The sequence below is a fragment of the Entelurus aequoreus genome, linkage group LG14, assembly GCF_033978785.1.
Source record: "Entelurus aequoreus isolate RoL-2023_Sb linkage group LG14, RoL_Eaeq_v1.1, whole genome shotgun sequence".
NCBI classification, from domain to species: Eukaryota; Metazoa; Chordata; class Actinopteri; order Syngnathiformes; family Syngnathidae; genus Entelurus; species Entelurus aequoreus.
The window spans coordinates 34,178,977-34,202,535 of record NC_084744.1 but is presented as its reverse complement, the minus strand read 5'-3'; the positions used below and the strand labels follow the sequence as shown (position 1 = coordinate 34,202,535).

The window sequence follows — 23,559 nt, the reverse complement described above, 5'->3', positions numbered from 1 at the left end:
ATAATAATACTTATAGTAATAATACTATTAATAATAATACTTACTACTAATTATGATGATCTTATTTCACTTTTAGATTACTTAATTTTTATTCTGTATATCTTTATTCATCTTACTATTGTATATTTATTTTAGGAGTATTTTTTTCCCCAAAATGTTATCATCTTTATATATTTATGTATTTATTTTGGTGCTACTTTAATAATTTCTATAAGCTAGCGTGCTGTCTTAACAGAGAGGCGGCCATTTTGGTGATTGCAATATTTTTCTAGCTTGTTTTCTATGAATTTATTGAAGAAATATAGTAAAAACAGTTAAATTGTAGTATCTGTCACACTAATAAATCATTACGGATGTTACTTATTGATTTTAAAAGCTAGTTTAACCAACGGGCAGCCATTTTGGGGATTTTCATATTTTGCTAACTTGTTTCCTATGAATTGATTGAAGAAATATAGTAAAAACTGTTGAATTGTAGTATCTGTCACAATAATAAATCATTACAGATGTTGCATTGATTTTAAAAGGAAATTTAATGGCAAAAAAACCAAACTATTTTTGAATTGAGCTAGTTTAACAGACAGGCAGCCATTTTGGGGATTTTCATATTTTGCTGACTTGTTTTCTACGAATTGATTGAAGAAATACAGTAAAAACTGTTGAATTGTAGTATCTGTCACACTAATAAATCATCACAGATGTTGCATTGATTTTAAAAGGAGGTTTAATGGTGAACAAACAACAACAACAAAACAATGAGCTAGTTTGCTAGCTAGCTAGACATGTTGCTATTTTGAAGCATATCCTCGGATGGTCACATGAGGGTCACATGACGGTCACATGAGGGTCACAAGAGGGTCACATGATAGCTAAATTAGGCACAAAGATGTGTAGGAGACATTTGAAGACTTTCAGAGTGTGGCTAAGAGCAAAAAACTTTGAACGGTCGCCATGTGATGTTGAGAGAAAGTGAAAGTGAAAGTGAAGGAGGCGTGGCTCATTTGAAGGAGGCGCGGACCTGGCGACCCTTCAAAGGCTGAGGAGGTCTGTAGTTGTCCACCATGCAGCTAGGAGACTCTCCTTCTGCGCTGAACTGCAGACCACGGAACTTGGCCATCTAGGAAGAGATATCGATGATATCATCACGTCTGTATCGTCCTCCACGTCTACCACGATGAATAAATACCAATAAACAGGAATATGATCACATCTGTATCGTCCTCCACGTCTACCACGATGAATAAATACCAATAAACATCAATATGATCACGTCTGTATCGTCCTCCAAAGCTACCAATATGAATAAATATCAATAAACATCAATATCGAACGTCTGTATCGTCCTCCACATCTACCTATATGAATAAATATCAATATGATATCGCGTCTGTATCGTACTCTAGCCCGAGGCCAGAAAAAGTTACGAGTGTCAGCACTTTGATAAAGAAGGTGAGAAACACTCATTTCATTCATCCTTTATTATTGTTTCATGCATGTGCTGCCATCATTATTCTCTATAAATATAATATAAATATCATATTATAATGTTATTATTATTATATCATATTTTGTCATAATTATTTTATCATATTATATTTATTTATATTTATCATATTGTCACATTATTATTATTTGGGGAAAATTGATCAGTTTTTGTATTATTCATTTATGTATTAATTTTCAAATTAATACAAAAATGTATTTTGTATTTTTTAAATATATCCATTTTTAATTTATGATTAATATACTTTAATACAAAAAAAAAATCAAATTTTTAGATTATTATTATTAGCATTATTTAGGAGTATTTTAAAATTTAAAAAATATTTTACAAATTAAATAAAATCAGTCATTATTCTCTATAAAATGTCTTCATATTTCATGCCTGGAACACATGAATTATTAATTAATTTAATTATTATTATATCATATTTTAACATATTTATTTTTTCATATTATCACATTAATTATTTGGGGAAAATTGTTCAGTTTTTGTATGATCAATTCTTAGATTTATTTTCAAATTCATAACAAAAATGTATTTTTCATTTTTTAAATATATTTATTCTTCATTTATGATTAATGTAATTGTATACAAAAAAATCAAATTTTTAAATTTTCATTACTATTATTCAGGAGTATTTTAACATAAAGAAAAATTATAAATTTTAAATAAAATCAATCACTATTCTTTATAAAATGTCTTAATATTTCATGTCTGGAACACATTAATTATTAATTAATTGTATTATTATTTTATCATATTTATACACGTGTAAGTTAAATAATTCTTAATTATTATCACATTAATTATTTGGGGACATTTTTCAGTTTTTGTATCATTAATTTTTAGATTTATTTTCAAATTTATAGCAAAAATGTATTTCTCAATTTTTAAATATATTAATTTTTCATTTATGATTAATGTAATTTCATTTAAAAAAAATCAAAATCAAATGTTTTAATTATTATTAGTACTATTTATGAGTATTTTAACAAAAAGAAAAAATATATAAAATCAATCACTATTCTCTATAAAATGTCTTAATATTTCATGTCTGGAACACATGAATTATTGATCAATTGTATTATTATTTTATCATATTTATAGACGTGATAGTTAAATGATTCTTAATTATTATTATTTGGGGAAAATCGTTCAGTTTTTGTACTGTTAATTATTGGATATATTTTCAAATTCATAACAGAAATTTTTTTTTTTTTAATTTAAGTTCATTAAAAAAATCTAATTTCATAATTATTATTAGTATTATTTAGAAGTATTTTAACATTTAAAAAATATATATTTTAAATAAAATCAATCATTATTCTCTATAAATGTCTGGAACGCATCAATTATCACGCTTTATTATTTCATGATTTATTTTAGCATATTTATACGCTTTTTGGCTAAATAATAATAAGTGAAAAATTATTAATTATTAATGGTAATCACATGATTTATTTTGGGAAAAATCGGTTGGTGTCTTCCCAATTATTATTATTTTTATTATTTTCAGATTATTAAAAAAAGTGTGTTGATTGTCATCAAATGTTTTAATAACAACACAAACATTATTTTTCACATTAGAGATGTAACGTTTCGTAACACGAGTCATGTGATCAAAATGATGAAGAATATCATTAATATCTTTATTTTTCCTCACAGATTTATATATATATATAAAAAAATTGTTATTACTTTATTATTATTTTTTAAGGATTACGGTTTTATTTTTGTCGTATTTATTGTTATTATTGTATTTTTATTTTACGAGTATTTTTTTATTAAATGTTATAATTTTATGTTAATATTTCTTTTAGGGCTACTTTATTTTTTATTTTACATTTTATTAAATGATTTTGTTAAAATTTATGGAGTACTGTACTTGATTTTTATTAGTATTATTTTGTTTCTATTTTAGGATTACTGTTGTGTTGTTGTCGTATTTTTTATTATTATTATTGCATTTTTAATTTAGGAATATTTTTTCTTAAATGTTACCATTTTATGTTAATATTTATTTTGGGGCTACTTTATTATTTATTTTTGTTTTTATTTTTAGAGTACTGTACTTGATTTAAAAAAAACACACACATTTTGTTTTTATTGTTTGTATTTTAGGAGTGATTAAAATATTCCAAAATTACTTTATTAAATCCATCATAATTTTTTTAATTTAAATTTTAAATGTTTACCTTTTTTTAAGTTCTTCACATGAAACGTATTGACCTTTAATATGATTGGTGTTGGCAGTACCTGGGCGGGGCTGACGCTGATTGGCTCCCTGAGGACGATCCAGGTGACGCTCTCCAGCAGAGGGGGCGTGGTCAGAGAGCCGTCGTACGTCCAGTAGTCCAAGGAGGCGGGAAGAAGAGTCTTGGGGTCAAAGTTGGAGAAGCTGCTCTGTTTGCCCTGGCGGAGGTCATCAAGCATCATTTTGCAGGGTTATTAATGAAGGAAGAATAATCCACAAAAATATGAATATTTGTTGTACTTTGGTCTTGATGGCGTCTAAAGCATCCAGAACTTTCTGCAGCTTGGGGTTGGCAGCACCGATCTGACAGGAGAAACATGATTTAGGGATCATTCTGGCAGCACTATATTTGAAATATCTATAATAATAATAATGATAATAATGATAATAATAATAATAATAATAATAATAATAATAACAATATAATAAATAATAATAACATGAATAATAATAACATTAACAATTATATCATTATTGTTAATAATATTAATAGTAATAGTAATAATAGTTAATATTTATAATAATAATAATAATAATAATAACAATAATTATATAATAATTAATAATAATATGAATATACCAATTATCATTATTATATGAATAATAATGATAATGATATTATTATTCTAAATAATAATAATGATGATAATAATTATAATAATAATACTATTAATATTAGTAATAATAATGACAATAATAATAATAATAATAATTATAACATTGTAATGATAATATTTAATAATTATGATAATAACGATAATAATAATAATAATACAATAGTAATAATAATGATACTATAATAATAACAACAACAATAATAATTATGATAATAATAATAATGATAATAATAATAATGATGATAGTAATAGTAATTATAATAATAATAATAATGATGATGATAATAACCATAATAATCATAATGATAATAATAATAATGATAATAGTAATAGTAATTATAATAATAATAATGATGATGATAATAATAATAATAATAATAATAATAATAATAACAGTAATAATTATACTAATAATAATGAGGATAATAATTATAATAATAATGATAATATTTCTGGGATCAAAAACTTTTTCTCCAAACGGAGTAAAAATAAATAATAATTATTGTTATTAATATTAGTAATACTAATATTATTATTATTATTATTATTTTTAAATAATAATAATAATAATAATACAAATTAATATTTATAATAATAATCATGATAATAATAATAATAATAATAATAATAATAATAATATTAATAATAATAATAATAATTATTATTATTATAATAATAATAGTAATAATAAATAATATTTATAATAATAATCATTATGGTAATAACGGTAATAATAATGGTAATGATAATAATAATAATAATAATAATAATAATAATAATAATAATAATAATAATAATAATAATAATAATAATAATAATACTGAAGTTACCTTAAGGAAAACTCCAACAACTGCAAGTCCATCAGGTTGACTGGCCGCTTCTCCAAAACTTGCATATTTGGTGTTCCAGTGCACCAGGTGAAGCTACACAGAAAATACTTCCAATATTACTCATATTTCTATGAAAAGTACTGCAATACTATACAAATACTTAGAATATTACTCATATTTCTATGAAAAGTACTGCAATACTATACAAATAATTAGCATATTACTCATATTTCTATGAAAAGTACTGCAATACTATACAAATAATTAGAATATTACTCATATTTCTATGAAAAGTACTGCAATACTATACAAATACTTAGAATATTTCTCATATTTCTATGAAAAGTACTGCAATACTATACAAATAATTAGAATATTACTCATATTTCTATGAAAAGTACTGCAATACTATACAAACAATTAGAATATTACTCATATTTGTATGAAAAGTACTGCAATACTATACAAATACTTAGAATATTACTCATATTTCTATGAAAAGTACTGCAATACTACACGTGATATAATCCACCTTTTATGACAATAAACACATTGTACGCACAACACACTTTCACTTTCCTTTTCTTTGACAACATGTCCAAGTATTCTTACACACACATCACTACTTGTAGTATTTTCTTCTGCAACACTCATTTATCTTGTGATATTACTGTAGTATTTGGTCATAATATCCTAGTATATTGTGAATTTAGTATTTTGGGGTATTGCTGTAGTAATTTGGGATGATACTGTAGTATTTTTTTCTTAGTACTGTAGTATTTTGTAATATTACTGAAGTATTTTCTAATAGTACTCCAGCATTTTGTGATAATACTGTAGTTTTTTGTAATGTTACTGTAGTATTTGGTGATAATATTGTAGTTTTTATCGATTGTATTACTGTTCTGTTGTAAGAATATTGTAGTATTTTGTGAATATTGTTGTACTATTTTGTTGTATCACTGTAGTATTTTGTGTTAATTATGTAGTATTTTGTAATATTACTGTAGTCATTTTTCATAACACTGTTAATATTGTAGTATAACGTAATATCAATAGTGTACTTTGCGACATTTACTGTTGTATTTTGTGATATTGCTGTAGTATTTAGTGATACAGTAGTGTAGTATTTAGTGATATTACTGTAGTATTTAGTGATATATTACTGTAGTATTTAGTGATATTACTGTAGTATTTAGTGATACAGTAGTGTAGTATTTAGTGATATTACTGTAGTATTTAGTGATACAGTAGTGTAGTATTAAGTGATATTACTGTAGTATTTAGTGATATACTACTGTAGTATTTAGTGATACAGTAGTGTAGTATTTAGTGATATTACTGTAGTATTTAGTGATATATTACTGTAGTATTTAGTGATACAGTAGTGTAGTATTTAGTGATATTACTGTAGTATTTAGTGATGTATTACTGTAGTATTTAGTGATATTACTGTAGTATTTAGTGATACAGTAGTGTAGTATTTAGTGATATTACTGTAGTATTTAGTGATATTACTGTAGTATTTAGTGATACAGTAGTGTAGTATTTAAGTGATATTACTGTAGTATTTAGTGATACAGTAGTGTAGTATTTAAGTGATATTACTGTAGTATTTAGTGATATTACTGTAGTATTTAGTGATACAGTAGTGTAGTATTTAGTGATATTACTGTAGTATTTAGTGATATACTACTGTAGTATTTAGTGATACAGTAGTGTAGTATTTAAGTGATATTACTGTAGTATTTAGTGATACAGTAGTGTAGTATTTAAGTGATATTACTGTAGTATTTAGTGATATTACTGTAGTATTTAGTGATATATTACTGTAGTATTTAGTGATACAGTAGTGTAGTATTTAGTGATATTACTGTAGTATTTAGTGATATATTACTGTAGTATTTAGTGATACAGTAGTGTAGTATTTAGTGATATTACTGTAGTATTTAGTGATACAGTAGTTTAGTATTTAGTGATATTACTGTAGTATTTAGTGATAGACTACTGTATTATTTAGTGATACAGTAGTGTAGTATTTAGTGATATTACTGTAGTATTTAGTGATATATTACTGTAGTATTTAGTGATACAGTAGTGTAGTATTTAGTGATATTACTGTAGTATTTAGTGCTAGTACTGTAGTACTTTGTGACAGTACTATGTGACAGTAGTATTTAGTGATATTACAGTAGTATTTACTGATATATTACTGTAGTATTTAGTGATACAGTAGTGTAGTAGTACTAGGTGACAGTAGTGTAGTAGTACTAGGTGACAGTAGTGTAGTAGTACTAGGTGACAGTAGTACCTCACAGGGGAAGGTGAGGCCACAGAGAGTGTGTTCGGAGCCCCGATCATCGCTGGCCCCCCAGTGGAAATGAAACTGCTTCAGACGATATTTTCCTGAGATGGGACCTCCTGTCAGAGCTGGGAGCAAATATACACATGGTAGTATTTTATACACACTCGAGTATTTTATACACACTAGTATTTTATACACTCTAGTATTTGTCTACTTTGAAGTACTAGTTGAAGGGTACCGGGTGGAGGCGGACCTCCTGTCAGAGCTGGGAGAAAATATACACATGGTAGTATTTTATACACACTCGAGTATTTTATACACACTAGTATTTTATACACTCTAGTATTTGTCTACTTTGAAGTACTAGTTGAAGGGTACCGGGTGGAGGCGGACCTCCTGTCAGAGCTGGGAGCAAATATACACATGGTAGTATTTTATACACACTCGAGTATTTTATACACTCTAGTATTTTATACACTCTAGTATTTGTCTACTTTGAAGTACTAGTTGAAGGGTACCGGGTGGAGGCGGACCTCCTGTCAGAGCTGGGAGCAAATATACACATGGTAGTATTTTATACACACTCTAGTATTTTATACACACTCTAGTATTTTATACACTCTAGTATTTGTCTACTTTGAAGTACTAGTTGAAGGGTACCGAGTGGAGGCGGACCTCCTGTCAGAGCTGGGAGCAAATATACACATGGTAGTATTTTATACACACTCGAGTATTTTATACACACTCTAGTATTTTATACACTCTAGTATTTGTCTACTTTGAAGTACTAGTTGAAGGGTACCGGGTGGAGGCGGACCTCCTGTCAGAGCTGGGAGCAAATATACACATGGTAGTATTTTATACACACTCTAGTATTTTATACACACTAGTATTTTATACACTCTAGTATTTGTCTACTTTGAAGTACTAGTTGAAGGGTACCGGGTGGAGGCGGACCTCCTGTCAGAGCTGGGAGCAAATATACACATGGTAGTATTTTATACACACTCTAGTATTTTATACACTCTAGTATTTTATACACTCTAGTATTTGTCTACTCTGAAGTACTAGTTGAAGGGTACCGGGTGGAGGCGGACCTCCTGCCAGAGCTGGGAGCAAATATACACATGGTAGTATTTTAAACACACTCTAGTATTTTATACACACTCTAGTATTTTATACACTCTAGTATTTGTCTATTTTGAAGTACTAGTTGAAGGGTACCGGGTGGAGGCGGGCCTCCTGTCAGAGCTGGGAGCAAATATACACATGGTAGTATTTTATACACACTCTAGTATTTTATACACACTCTAGTATTTTATACACTCTAGTATTTGTCTACTTTGAAGTACTAGTTAAAGGGTACCGGGTGGAGGCGGACCTCCTGTCAGAGCTGGGAGCAAATATACACATGGTAGTATTTTATACACATTGTAGTATTTTATACACACTCTAGTATTTTATACACTCTAGTATTTGTCTACTTTGAAGTACTTGGTACCGGGTGGAGGCGGACCTCCTGTCAGAGCTGGGAGAAAATATACACATTGTAGTATTTTATACACACTGGAGTATTTTATACACACTCTAGTATTTTATACACTCTAGTATTTGTCTACTTTGAAGTACTAGTTGAAGGGTACCAGGGTGGAGGCGGACCTCCTGTCAGAGCTGGGAGCAAATATACACATGGTAGTATTTTATACACACTCGAGTATTTTATACACACTAGTATTTAATACACTCTAGTATTTGTCTACTTTGAAGTACTAGTTGAAGGGTACCGGGTGGAGGCGGACCTCCTGTCAGAGGTGGGAGCAAATATACACATGGTAGTATTTTATACACACTCTAGTATTTTATACACTCTAGTATTTGTCTACTTTGAAGTACTAGTTGAAGGGTACCGGGTGGAGGCGGACCTCCTGTCAGAGCTGGGAGCAAATATACACATGGTAGTATTTTATACACACTCTAGTATTTTATACACACTAGTATTTTATACACTCTAGTATTTGTCTACTTTGAAGTACTAGTTGAAGGGTACCGGGTGGAGGCGGACCTCCTGTCAGAGCTGGGAGCAAATATACACATGGTAGTATTTTATACACACTCGAGTATTTTATACACACTAGTATTTTATACACTCTAGTATTTGTCTACTTTGAAGTACTAGTTGAAGGGTACCGGGTGGAGGCGGACCTCCTGTCAGAGCTGGGAGCAAATATACACATGGTAGTATTTTATACACACTCGAGTATTTTATACACACTCTAGTATTTTATACACTCTAGTATTTGTCTACTTTGAAGTACTAGTTGAAGGGTACCGGGTGGAGGCGGACCTCCTGTCAGAGCTGGGAGCAAATATACACATGGTAGTATTTTATACACACCGTTGTATTTTATACACACTAGTATTTTATACACTCTAGTATTTGTCTACTTTGAAGTACTAGTTGAAGGGTACCGGGTGGAGGCGGACCTCCTGTCAGAGCTGGGAGCAAATATACACATGGTAGTATTTTATACACACTCTAGTATTTTATACACACTCTAGTATTTTATACACTCTAGTATTTGTCTACTTTGAAGTACTAGTTGAAGGGTACCGGGTGGAGCGGACCTCCTGTCAGAGCTGGGAGCAAATATACACATGGTAGTATTTTATACAAACTCTAGTATTTTATACACTCTAGTATTTGTCTACTTTGAAGTACTTGGTACCGGGTGGAGGCGGACCTCCTGTCAGAGCTGGGAGCAAATATACACATTGTAGTATTTTATACACATTGTAGTATTTTACACACTGTAGTATTTGTGTACTTTGAAGTACTTGGTACCGGGTGGAGGCGGACCTCCTGTCAGAGCTGAGATCAAACATACACACTCTGGTATTGACTCTAGTATTTTATACACTCTAGTATTGAGTCTAGTAATAATAATATATTTTATTTGTAGAAAGCACTTTACATTGAGAAAACAACTTTAAAGTGCTACTGGGTATTGAAAAAATAATAATAATAATAAAAAGATAATAATAAAAAATAAATAAATAAATAAAATAGAACAGCCTAATAGCTAGAACTAGTATGCATATATCTACAAAAAGGCTTTTTTTTTTTAAAAAAAAGAAGGGTTTTTAAGCCTTTTTTAAAAGCATCCACAGTCTGTGGTGCCCTCAGGTGGTCAGGGAGAGCGCTCCACAGACTGGGAGCGTATTTACTGTAGTATTTGTCTACTTTGAAGTACTTGGTGACCTCCTGTCAAAGCTGGGATCAAACATGTAGTGTGAGTATTATGGGATGGTACCGCAGGAGTCGTCGTCATCCAGGAAGTCCACCTGGAAGGAATGTCCGTTGTTGAGGAGGCCGCTGGACTTGGAGGGGTCATACTGCACACGCAGAGTCCTGGCGGACGACGAGAAGATGGCCGCCTGAGGGTTGATGTCGATGGGAGACTGACGCTGGCCGCCTGCCACTGGGTACTCTGCACCCCACTTGTCCGGTCCTAAATAGGACATCATCATATATATGACATCATCATCATCATCATACAACTGCCACTGGGTACTCTGCACCCCACTTGTCCGGTCCTACATATGACATCATCATCACATTTATATATGACATCATCACCATCATAATACAACTGCCACTGGGTACTCTGCACCCCACTTGTCCGGTCCTACATATGACATCATCATCATCATCACAATTATATATGACATCATCATAATAATACAACTGCCAGAGGGAACTCTGCACCCCACTTGTCCGGTCCTGATATGACATCATCATCACAATTATATATGACATCATCATAATAATACAACTGACAGAGGGAACTCTGCACCTCACTTGTCCGGTCCTGATATGACATCATCATCACAATTATATATGACATCATCATCACAATTATGTATGACATCATCAAAATAATACAACTGCCACAGGGAACTCTGCACCCCACTTGTCTGGTCCTGACATGACATCATCATCACAATTATAAATGACATCATCATCATAATACAACTGCCACAGGGTACTCTGCGCCCCACTTGTCTGGTCCTGACATGACATCATCATCACAATTATATATGACATCATCATCATAATACAACTGCCACAGGGTACTCTGCGCCCCACTTGTCTGGTCCTGACATGACATCATCATCAGAATTATATATGACATCATCAAAATAATACAACTGCCACAGGGAACTCTGCACCCCACTTGTCTGGTCCTGACATGACATCATCATCACAATTATATATGACATCATCACAATAATACAACTGCCACAGGGAACTCTGCACCCCACTTGTCCGGTCCTGATATGACATCATCATCACAATTATATATGACATCATCATCAGAATTATATATGACATCATCATAGTAATACAACTGCCACAGGGTACTCTGCACCCCACTTGTCTGGTCCTGACATGACATCATCATCAGAATTATATATGACATCATCATAATAATACAACTGCCACAGGGTACTCTGCACCCCACTTGTCCGGTCCTGATATGACATCATCATCACAATTATATATGACATCATCATCACAATTATATATGACATCATCATAATAATACAACTGCCACAGGGTACTCTGCACCCCACTTGTCCGGTCCTGATATGACATCATCATCACAATTATATATGACATCATCATCAGAATTATATATGACATCATCATAGTAATACAACTGCCACAGGGTACTCTGCACCCCACTTGTCCGGTCCTGACATGACATCATCATCAGAATTATATATGACATCATCATAATAATACAACTGCCACAGGGTACTCTGCACCCCACTTGTCCGGTCCTGACATGACATCATCATCACAATTATATATGACATCATCACAATAATATAACTGCCACAGGGAACTCTGCACCCCACTTGTCCGGTCCTGATATGACATCATCATCACAATTATATATGACATCATCATCAGAATTATATATGACATCATCATAGTAATACAACTGCCACAGGGTACTCTGCACCCCACTTGTCTGGTCCTGACATGACATCATCATCAGAATTATATATGACATCATCATAATAATACAATTGCCACAGGGTACTCTGCACCCCACTTGTCCGGTCCTGATATGACACCATCATCACAATTATATATGACATCATCATCACAATTATATATGACATCATCATAATAATACAACTGCCACAGGGTACTCTGCACCCCACTTGTCCGGTCCTGACATGACATCATCATCACAATTATATATGACATCATCATCAGAATTATATATGACATCATCATAGTAATACAACTGCCACAGGGTACTCTGCACCCCACTTGTCCGGTCCTGACATGACATCATCATCACAATTATATATGACATCATCATAATAATACAACTACCACAGGGTACTCTGCACCCCACTTGTCTGGTCCTGACATGACATCATCATCATCACAATTATATATGACATCATCATCACAATTATATATGACATCATCATAATAATACAACTGCCACAGGGAACTCTGCACCCCACTTGTCCGGTCCTGACATGACATCATCATCACAATTATATATGACATCATCATAATAATACAACTGCCAGAGAGAACTCTGCACCCCACTTGTCCGGTCCTCAATATTACATCATCATAATTGTATGACATCGTTATAATAATATGACATCATCATAATAACACTAATACAAGTGCATCATCATAATCAAATATATTTAATCAACCACACATCAATAATTATTATATTACAATAACTTACACAATCATTTTTGATCAATACACATCATAATAATTGATGTAATATTTATTAATAACAAAGCACAATGTTTGAAGCATGTGCTTGTATGACATTTTCCCATTTCTTTACAGTCTTTTGCATTGTCGTTGAACTCTGCAAGATCTTTGGTGCTGCCCTGGTTGGGTAGCAGAGGACAGACCAGGCAGTGCCGCATGGTGTGGTCCTCTTCTCCGCATTCGCAGGTGGTTGGGCCGCTTTTGTAGCCCCATCTGGCCATAGCGGCTTTAGAGCTCCCTGTTCCTGTTCTCAGGCGGTTTAGTGTCTTCCACTGGACCCATGGTGCTTCTGACCCGGGGGGAAGGTCTTCAGAAGGGGGGATTCCCATGTCAACAGGAGGGGGGTCTTTCTCTAGTCTTTGTGTCCATAGCTGGAGTCTGGTTTCTTCCGGAGATGTTGTTAGGGGCCGGACATGGCTGAGGAAGCTTCTCCTTGACTTCAGACGTTGGGCTGAGGGTTCACGTCCATAGAGGAGGTGGCGTTCATCACTGGTAGCTTTTGTGAACTCTACTCGGCTGGCAACTTCCCGTCTCACGTCTGCAGGGGCAATGCCGGCGAGGAGGTGTAGGTAGCTCAGGTTGGTTGGCTCCAAGCAACCAGTGATCAAGCGGAAGGTGTTGTCCAGTGCTGGGTGGAGTTTCTTGGCATGGGTTGATCTCTCCCAGACAGGACATGCATACTCCGCCGAGGAATAGCACAGGGCCAAAGCAGTACATTTTAGTGTGTGTGCTGTGGCTCCCCATTTGGAAATTGTCAGTTTCCGTAAGATGTTGTTTCGGGAGCTAACTTTCAGTTTGGTGTTTTCGATGTGTTCCTTGAAGGAGAGGGTGCGGTCCAGGGTTACGCCAAGGTAGACAGGGTTGGTACAGTTCTCAAGTGGTGTTCCAGACCATTTGATGTTAAGAGGTCGGTTCGCATCCCGGTTCCTGAGATGGAACGAGCAGACTTGGGTCTTCGCAGGGTTTTACTCGTAGTAGAGGTGTAGCTCATCTAGGGCTGAGGTGAGGTTTGCTTCTACCGCTTCAAACGTACTCTCTTGAGATGTTACACAGAGGTCGTCAGCGTGGATGAATCGTTCAGTGTTCTGGTCCATTGGCTGGTCGTTGGTATAGATGTTATACAGTAGTGGAGCCAGCACACTACCTTGAGGTAGCGACTTTGCTTGTTGTTTAAAGTAACATTGAAGCGCCTGTCTTTCAAGAGGACTCCAATGAGGTCTGTGAGTGCCAGATCTTTTGTCATCTCCAGGGTCTTTTTTAGGAGGAGGCGGTGGTTCACAGTGTCGTACGCGGCAGACAGATCGACGAAGACGGCACCTGTTACCAGTCCATTCTGAAACCCGTCCTCAATATGTTGGGTGAGATTCAGAAGTTGGCTTGTTGTGGATTTGCCAGGTCGGAATCCAGCTTGTTGGGGGGATGATGGCAGGTTCAGCAACTGGGGCCAGTCTGTTGAGGATCAGGCGCTCAAAGAGTTTATATGGGTGACATAGCAGGGAGATTGGGAGGAAACTTTTTGCATGGGATGGATCTTTACCCGGTTTGAGAAGAGCTATGATTCTTTTTTTTCTCCAGATCTTTGGGATGGTTCTCGTCAGCATGCATTTGTTCATCAGGTCGAGGATCCATTTCCGTGTCAGAGGTCCAAAGTGTTTGATCTCTTCAGTGAAAATGTTGTCCTGGCCGATGGCTTTACCGGTGTTAAGGGCATTGATGCTGGTATTGAGCTCTTCAGGGGAGAACGGCTCAGTCAGTCTGGTGGTTTGGGAGTACTGAAGTCGGTCAACCTTTGGTCTTGGCTGTTTGGTTTTGGATTTTCCATTGAGCAGCAGCTGATGAGCAACTTGGTTGGCAGTGGTGGTATACTGTTGCTGTGTTGGGGTTGACGGGTCATTGCTGATTTTCCGGATCAGGCTACATGCCTTTTTGCTGTTTTTCGCCATATCAGTTGTCTCCATCAGGTTTTGCCATTTCCTTTGGCGGCATTCTGATAGGGAAGTCATGAGGCTCTCACCTACTTCGATGGTGCTTTCAGCAAAGGGGTCAGATTGATAAAGCTGTTGGTATTGCTCATACAGTTTGCTGCTATGGGTATCAAGTCCAGATATGTATTGAGTGCGGCAGCTTCTTGGGATGTTCTTTCGGGCTGCCTGGTGCACCAGCTTAGTGAAGTTGTCATAGCTTTTGGGGTCCGCTGGGAGATGGGCGATCTTCCTTTCGAGGTCTTCTTGGAAGCCAGGCCAGTTCGCTTTCCCGAAGTCGAATCTTCTCCGGAATGGGACAGTGGCTGGGGGGATTGCAGCGTTGAGTGTAATGCCAATGGGACGGTGTTGGGTTTTTGGCAGGGGCTCCAATACCAGCTTCTTGCTGACTTCGGTGATGCTCTGACTGACAAACACTATATCAGGGTTGTATCCTTCTTTCCATCGCCTGCTGTACTATGACTTGGGTTGTTTGGCATCGTGGATCAGATTTAGCTGGTTTATTTCTGCCCATGCCTCCACTGCATTTCCAGCTGCGTTGTTCTTAGCATATCCCCATTGTGTGCTGTGGCTGTTGAAGTCTCCAATCACAATCTTTGGTTTTCCAGATGTTAGTATTTCTCGCATCGTGAAGGGTGTGGGAGGTGGTTTGTAAACTGAGATGATGGTCATTTCTCCGAGGTCAGCAGTTAGGACTTCGATGCCATTAGTTATTGTTCTTTGATGTTGATTCGATGATCAGCCCATTTTTCGCTAGCATGATGCTTCCGTGTTTCGCATGTGGTCTTTCTATGAGGTGGTCATTCCTTCCACACGAGGGCGAGGGTGTTCAGGCCCACGATGGGTTTCTTGCAGGCAGATGTTGATTCGATGATCAGCCCATTTTTCGCTAGCATGATGCTTCCGTGTTTCGCATGTGGTCTTTCTATGAGGGTGGTCATTCCTTCCACACGAGGGCGAGGGTGTTCAGGCCCACGATGGGTTTCTCGCAGGCAGAGAATATCGCACTGATGCTCTCTGCAGAGTTTTGCAATACGTTTTTCCTTAGTTGCAGAAAGTCCTTCAATATTCAGAGATATAATGGTCAATGCTGGCCTTGGGGGCGGGCGTTGACCTCTCTTCATGCTCCGGACTGATGGGCTACTGGCATTCGTTGAGCTTCTGGACATCGCTTGTCTTTCGGCTCGGCTTCAAAGTGTTTGGTAGAATTCGCAAGCAATAGCAATTATCACTTGGCAGGGGTCGCTTCTACCATGACATGAGAACAATGAAATACGTCAAGATGATTTAATTCAATGAAGGAAAATAAAATATTTATGGATTCAAATAATACATATTAAAACGTTTAGACTCCATTGTAAATTGTAAATAAAAGAAAAAAATGTCTGGCGCTCGATACCGTGGTAGAGCGCAATATACTGTATGTATGTGTGGGGAAAAAAATCACAAGACTACTTCATCTCTACAGGCCTGTTTCATGAGGGGTTCCCTCAATCATCAGGAGATTTTTATAGAAGCATTCACATACCATGGTTTATATAGGGCTCAGTACGGGTAGGTACAGGCAGGCGTGGGGGCGTGGTGATTGGCTCATGTGTTACCTAGGAGGTGTTTCCTTCTGTGACGACATGCTGATACAATCTCGCTGCGCTTGTTGAGGGATGACAGGTCTGGGCGGTATATGATAAGCAGTTTCTCTTTTAAGCATAGGTTGCATCTTTTATTACCGCTGTTGTAAGGTGCGCTGGATGCAAGAATTTGCCATGTTATTGAATATTCAACATTATTGTCTTTGAGGTTCCAAATGTGTTTGTTGAGTTCTGTAGTGTTCCGCAGGCTTTGGTTCCTGAAAGAAGCCTTGTGATTGTTCCATCTGGCTTCGAAATCTCCCTCCTATATAAACCATGGTGTGTGAATGCTTCTATAAAAATCTCCTGATGATTGAGGGAAACCCCTCATGAAACAGGCCTGTATAGATGTCTTGTGATTTTTATATATACACAGTATATACAGTATATAAAGAACAAAAGCAACACAGTGCATGAACTCACAACAAATGACACACATGCAAATCAGTGTGACTTCTGCTGTTGCTGGGAGAAGTTTTTATTCACACGATGAGTCGGGTGTGTCTCGACCTCCGCCGGACCCCTGAGGCCGACTCACCGAACCCCTAGGGCTCGATCGAACCCAGGTTAAGAACCACTGCTCCACAGGGACAACTTTGTTTATTTATTTAATAATTAAATAAATCAACTTTCTGCTTGAAAAGAAAAACACAGTTAATTGTAAAAAAAACTAAAAAATATATATTTATTGTGTCTTATTATATACAAATATATATATATATTTATTGTGTCTTATTATATACAAATATATATATATTTATTGTGTCTTATTATATACATTTAAATATATTAAGATGAATACATGAAATTAGGTGTTTATAGAGAATCATGAATGTATTTCCTATATTTATGTAAATAAATTATATGCAACAAATTAAAAACATTTAGAATTAATTAAAAATAGTAATATAACCATTTATTATTTTATCTACAGGGTCACGTTGCATATTTATTGACCGTTTTTTCTTCTTCAAATAATACATTACATATTTGCTTGGAAAAAAAACATGCTAAAATAATTGTAAAAAACTAAATATTTATTGTTTTTTTTATAAAATATACTCAAATATATTAAGATGAATAAATGTATTTATAAAAAACATTTATTCATATAATGTTACAAATGTCTATTTAATGTGTTGTATACAAATTATATACAACAAATTAAAACATACAGATTCTTGATATTTTTTTTCTTAAATATATATATATTTATTTTATTTTAATGGGTATATTAAATTAATAGTTAATTGTATTTAAAAAAATACATTTTAATTCAATAATTGTAGAAACAAATATATATGTGCTGCATTTAATCATTTGTGTTTAAATATGTTAAAATAAATAAATACAATTAAGGAAAATAAAATATTTGTCTATAAAACAAATAGTTCATATATATTATATATAACAGATTAAAAGAGTTATGATTAGGTTTTTATTGTAAAATATATGTATTTAAATAGTTGAAACACATTATATATTAATTAATTTGTTACTATGTATTGACATAAATGTAAAAAGAAAAATATATAATATATGTATGAATTGTGTATAATAACAAGTTTAAATGTGTATTAAGAGAAATACAATTATTAAAGGCAAATATATACATATTTTTAATATTAATTTATATCCATACAACAAATTAAAAGTTTCAGCTATGATTTATTAAACTGTATAAAACAATATATATATTTATTTTATGTGTCGAAATTATATGGTCTATAATTGTTTAATTATTCATCAAATTATAAATCAATACAAAGCAATACAACTTAACAATATTACAGTAAAATAACTGTAAAAATAAAATGAACATGTATTTTTTGTGTAGTAAAATTAAAGTAATTATATAAAATAATAATATTACAATATGAATACATTACAAGACAAAGAAGGCAGACAACTAACGACAATAATAGTAAGATTATTAAAGTTTTAAGATGATTAAAGTTGTAATCATTATTTTTTTTAGTTGACTAGAAATGTGATAAAAATTTACATAAATAAATAAAATATTATAGATGACCAGAAATGTGATAAACATTTACATAAATAAAATATTATAGATAACTAGAAATGTGATAAAAATGTACATAAATAAATAAAATATTATAGATGACCAGAAATGTGATAAAAATGTACATAAATACATAAAATATTATAGATGACTAGAAATGTGATAAAAATGTACATAAATACATAAAATATTATAGATGACTAGAAATGTGATAAAAATGTACATAAATAAATAAAATATTATAGATGAATAGAAATGTGATAAAAATGTACATAAATAAAATATTATAGATGACTAGAAATGTGATAAAAAATGTACATAAATACATAAAATATTATAGATGACTAGAAATGTGATAAAAATGTACATAAATAAATAAAATATAGATGACTAGAAATGTGATAAAAATTTACATAAATAAAATATTATAGATGACTAGAAATGTGATAAAAAATGTACATAAATAAATGAAATATTATAGATGACTAGAAATGTGATACACATTTACATAAATACATAAAATATTATAGATGACTAGAAATGTGATAAAAATTTACATAAATACATAAAATATTATAGATGACTAGAAATGTGATAAAAATGTACATAAATAAATAAAATATTATAGATGACTAGAAATGCGATAAAAATATACATAAATAAAATATTATAGATGACTAGAAATGTGATAAAAAATTTACATAAATAAATGAAATATTATAGATCACTAGAAATGTGATAAAATGTACATAAATAAATAAAATATTATAGATGACTAGAAATGTGATAAAAATGTACATAAATAAAATATTATAGATGACTAAAAATGTGATAAAAAATTTACATAAATAAATGAAATATTATAGATGACTAGAAATGTGATAACAAATTTACATAAATAAATGAAATATTATAGATGACTAAAAATGTGATAAAAAATGTACATGAATAAATGAAATATTATAGATGACTAGAAATGTGATAACAAATTTACATAAATAAATGAAATATTATAGATGACTAGAAATGTGATAAAAATTTACATAAATACATAAAATATTATAGATGACTAGAAATGTGATAAAAATTTACATTAATACATAAAATATTATAGATGACTAGAAATGTGATAAAAATGTACATAAATAAATAACATATTATAGATGACTAGAAATGTGATAAAATGTACATAAATAAAATATTATAGATGACTAGAAATGTGATAACAAATTTACATAAATAAATAAAATATTATAGATGACTAGAAATGTGATAAAAATGTGCATACATAAATAAAATATTATAGATGACTAGAAATGTGATAAAAATGTGCATACATAAATAAAATATTATAGATGACTAGAAATGTGATAAAAATGTGCATAAATACATAAAATATTATAGATGACTAGAAATGTGATAAAAATGTACATAAATAAATAACATATTATAGATGACTAGAAATGTGATAAAAAATGTACATAAATAAATGAAATATTATAGATCACTAGAAATGTGATACAAATGTACATAAATAAATAAAATATTATAGATGACTAGAAATGTGATAAAAATGTACATAAATACATAAAATATTATAAATGACTAGAAATATGATAACAATTTACATAAATACATAAAATATTATAGATAACTAGAAATGTGATAAAAATGTACATAAATAAATAAATAAATCAAATATGATAGTTGACTAGTAATGTGATAAAAATGTACATAAATACAATACTATAAATGACGTTTAATGTGATAAAATGTACATAAATAAATAAAATAATATATGACTCACCATTATTAGGTCCGTAGCCCCAACTATGAGACATGTCTGCTCCTGATCAAACAATCAATATCAATACCAATATCAATATTAATATCAATATCTCAGGCAGAGAACTTACAGTCTGTCTGCATCATAACTTTTTATACACACACTCGCTCTGTGGGCGTGGCCTATTTCACATTTGACTCCTCCTTCTTCTCTCCTTCATAGGATGACATCATCCATAATTCACCACATCAATAAATGCAGTTTTTATTTCTTTTAGAATAGAACAGAATAGAAAGTACTTTATTGATTCCTGGGGGAAATTCAGCACCACAGTTCGCTCACAATAGACAGTAATAATAATAAATAATATAATATATATAATATATAATATATATAATATATAATATATGAATAATATAAATATATTCTACATATATTCTACATTTAAGTGCAGTCAAAAAGGAACATATGCATTATACAGTCTGATGGCTATCGGTATGAAGCATTATTATTATTATTATTATTATTATTACTATTATTATTTATAAACAACCATTATTATTATTACTTATAAACAACCACTATTATTATTACTTATAAACAACATTATTATTACTTATAAACAACATTTTTAATTGTTATTATTATTTATAAACAACCATGATTATTATTATTATTATTATTATTATTTATAAACAACCATTACTATTATCATTACTTATAAACAACCATTGTTATTATTATTATTATTATTTATAAAAAACCATTACTATTATTATTACTTATAAACAACCATTACTATTGGTACTTATAAACAATCATTATTATTATTACTTATAAACAACATGATTATTATTATTATTCATGAGCAACATCATTATGATTTATTATAAACAACATTATCACTATTTATCATAAACAACCATTATTATTATTTATTATAAATATCCATTATTATTTATTATAAACATTATTATCATTACTTTTAAATAAACATTATTATTATTATTACTTTCAAATAAACATTATTATTATTATTACTTATACACAAACATTATTATTATTGCTTATGAACAACATTATTATTATTACTTATAAACAACATTATTATTACTTATAAACAACCATATTATTATTGCTTATTAACAAACATTATTATTATTACTTATAAACAACCATAATATTATTACTTATCAACAAAAATTATTATTATTACTTATAAACAACATTATTATTATTCATAAACAAAAATTATTATTATTATTACTTATAAACAACATTATTATTATTATTATTATTATTTATAAACATTATTATTATTACTTATAAACAACATTGTTATTATTATTTATAAACATTATTATTAATATGTATAAACAACATTATTTATATTATTATTACTTATAAACAACATTATTATTATTATTGCTTATAAACAACATTATTATTATTATTTATAAACAAACATTATTATTATTACTTATAAACAACTTTATTGTTATTATTTATAAACCTTATTATTATTAATTATAAACAACATTATTAATATTATTATTACTTATAAACAACCATTATTATTATTATTATTTATTACTAGCCTTTATTATCACTGTCAGTGAAAGGTGGATGGGTCGATGCTAATACCGATTCTGTCGATACCGATGTGAGTATCAGTATCATTTTTTCCCACAAAATGTTATTTTTTGTTGTTATTTGACATATCAATATATATATGTTTACGGTATTTATGTAGTGTATATATATATATATATATATATATATATATATATATATATATATATATATATATATATATATATATATATATATATATATATATATATATATATATATATATATATATATATATATATATATATATGTAAATATATATATATATGGATGTATCATGTTGAATGTGGATGATACATTGCAGATGATATCGTGTGATATGATACAGTAGTTATGTATGTATCAAGTTGAATGTAAATGATACATTGTGGATGATATAGTGTGATATGATACAGTAGTTATGTATATATCAAGTTGAATGTAGATGATACATTGTAGATGATATAGTGTGATATGATACAGTAGTTACGTATGTATATATCAAGTTGAATGTAGATGATACATTGTAGATGAAATATTGTGATATGATACAGTAGTTATGTATATATCAAGTTGAATGTAGATGATACATTGTAGATGATATAGTGTGATATGATACAGTAGTTACGTATGTATATATCAAGTTGAATGTAGATGATACATTGTAGATGAAATATTGTGATATGATACAGTAGTTATGTATATATCATGTTGAATGTGGATGATACTGTACATTGTGGATGATATGATACAGTAGTTATGTATATATCAAGTTGAATTTGGATGATACTGTACATTGTGGATGATATGATACAGTAGTTATGTTTATATCAAGTTGAATGTAGATGATACTGTACATTGTGGATGATATGATACAGGAGTTATGTGTACATCATGTTGAATGTGGATGATACTGTACATTGTGGATGATTTGATACAGTAGTTATGTATATATCATGTTGAATGTGGATGATACTGTACATTGTGGATGATTTGATACAGTAGTTATGTATATATCATGTTGAATGTGGATGATACTGTACATTGTGGATGATATGAAACAGTCGTTATGTATATATCATGTTGAATGTGGACGATACTGTACATTGTGGATGATATGATACAGTAGTTATGTATATATCATGTTGAATGTGGATGATACTGTACATTGTGGATGATATGATACAGTAGTTAT

The 23,559-nt window shown here is 31.1% G+C and overlaps 1 protein-coding gene across 1 annotated transcript; it reads right to left on the bottom strand.

Annotated features, from left to right (window-relative positions):
* Window positions 1-706: 706 nt before the first annotated feature.
* Window positions 707-20,904, bottom strand: cahz (carbonic anhydrase). Its single transcript, XM_062069717.1, has 7 exons — window positions 20,775-20,904; window positions 10,822-11,019; window positions 7,517-7,635; window positions 5,206-5,298; window positions 3,999-4,061; window positions 3,761-3,916; window positions 707-1,117 (listed from the first exon to the last, which is right to left on the bottom strand). Exons 1-7 carry the CDS (start codon window positions 20,806-20,808, stop codon window positions 998-1,000), a joined length of 783 nt encoding a protein of 260 aa, XP_061925701.1. The 5' UTR covers window positions 20,809-20,904; the 3' UTR covers window positions 707-997.
* Window positions 20,905-23,559: the final 2,655 nt, after the last annotated feature.

Coding starts and splice junctions, on each gene's coding strand:
- cahz (XM_062069717.1), bottom strand. CDS start 20,808: ATGTCTCATAGTTGGGGCTACGGACCTAATAATG. Junction 3,917..3,998: donor TAGACGCCATCAAGACCAAA/GTACAACAAATA, acceptor GACCTCCGCCAG/GGCAAACAGAGCAGCTTCTC. Junction 1,118..3,760: donor TCAGCGTCAGCCCCGCCCAG/GTACTGCCAACA, acceptor ATCTCTTCCTAG/ATGGCCAAGTTCCGTGGTCT.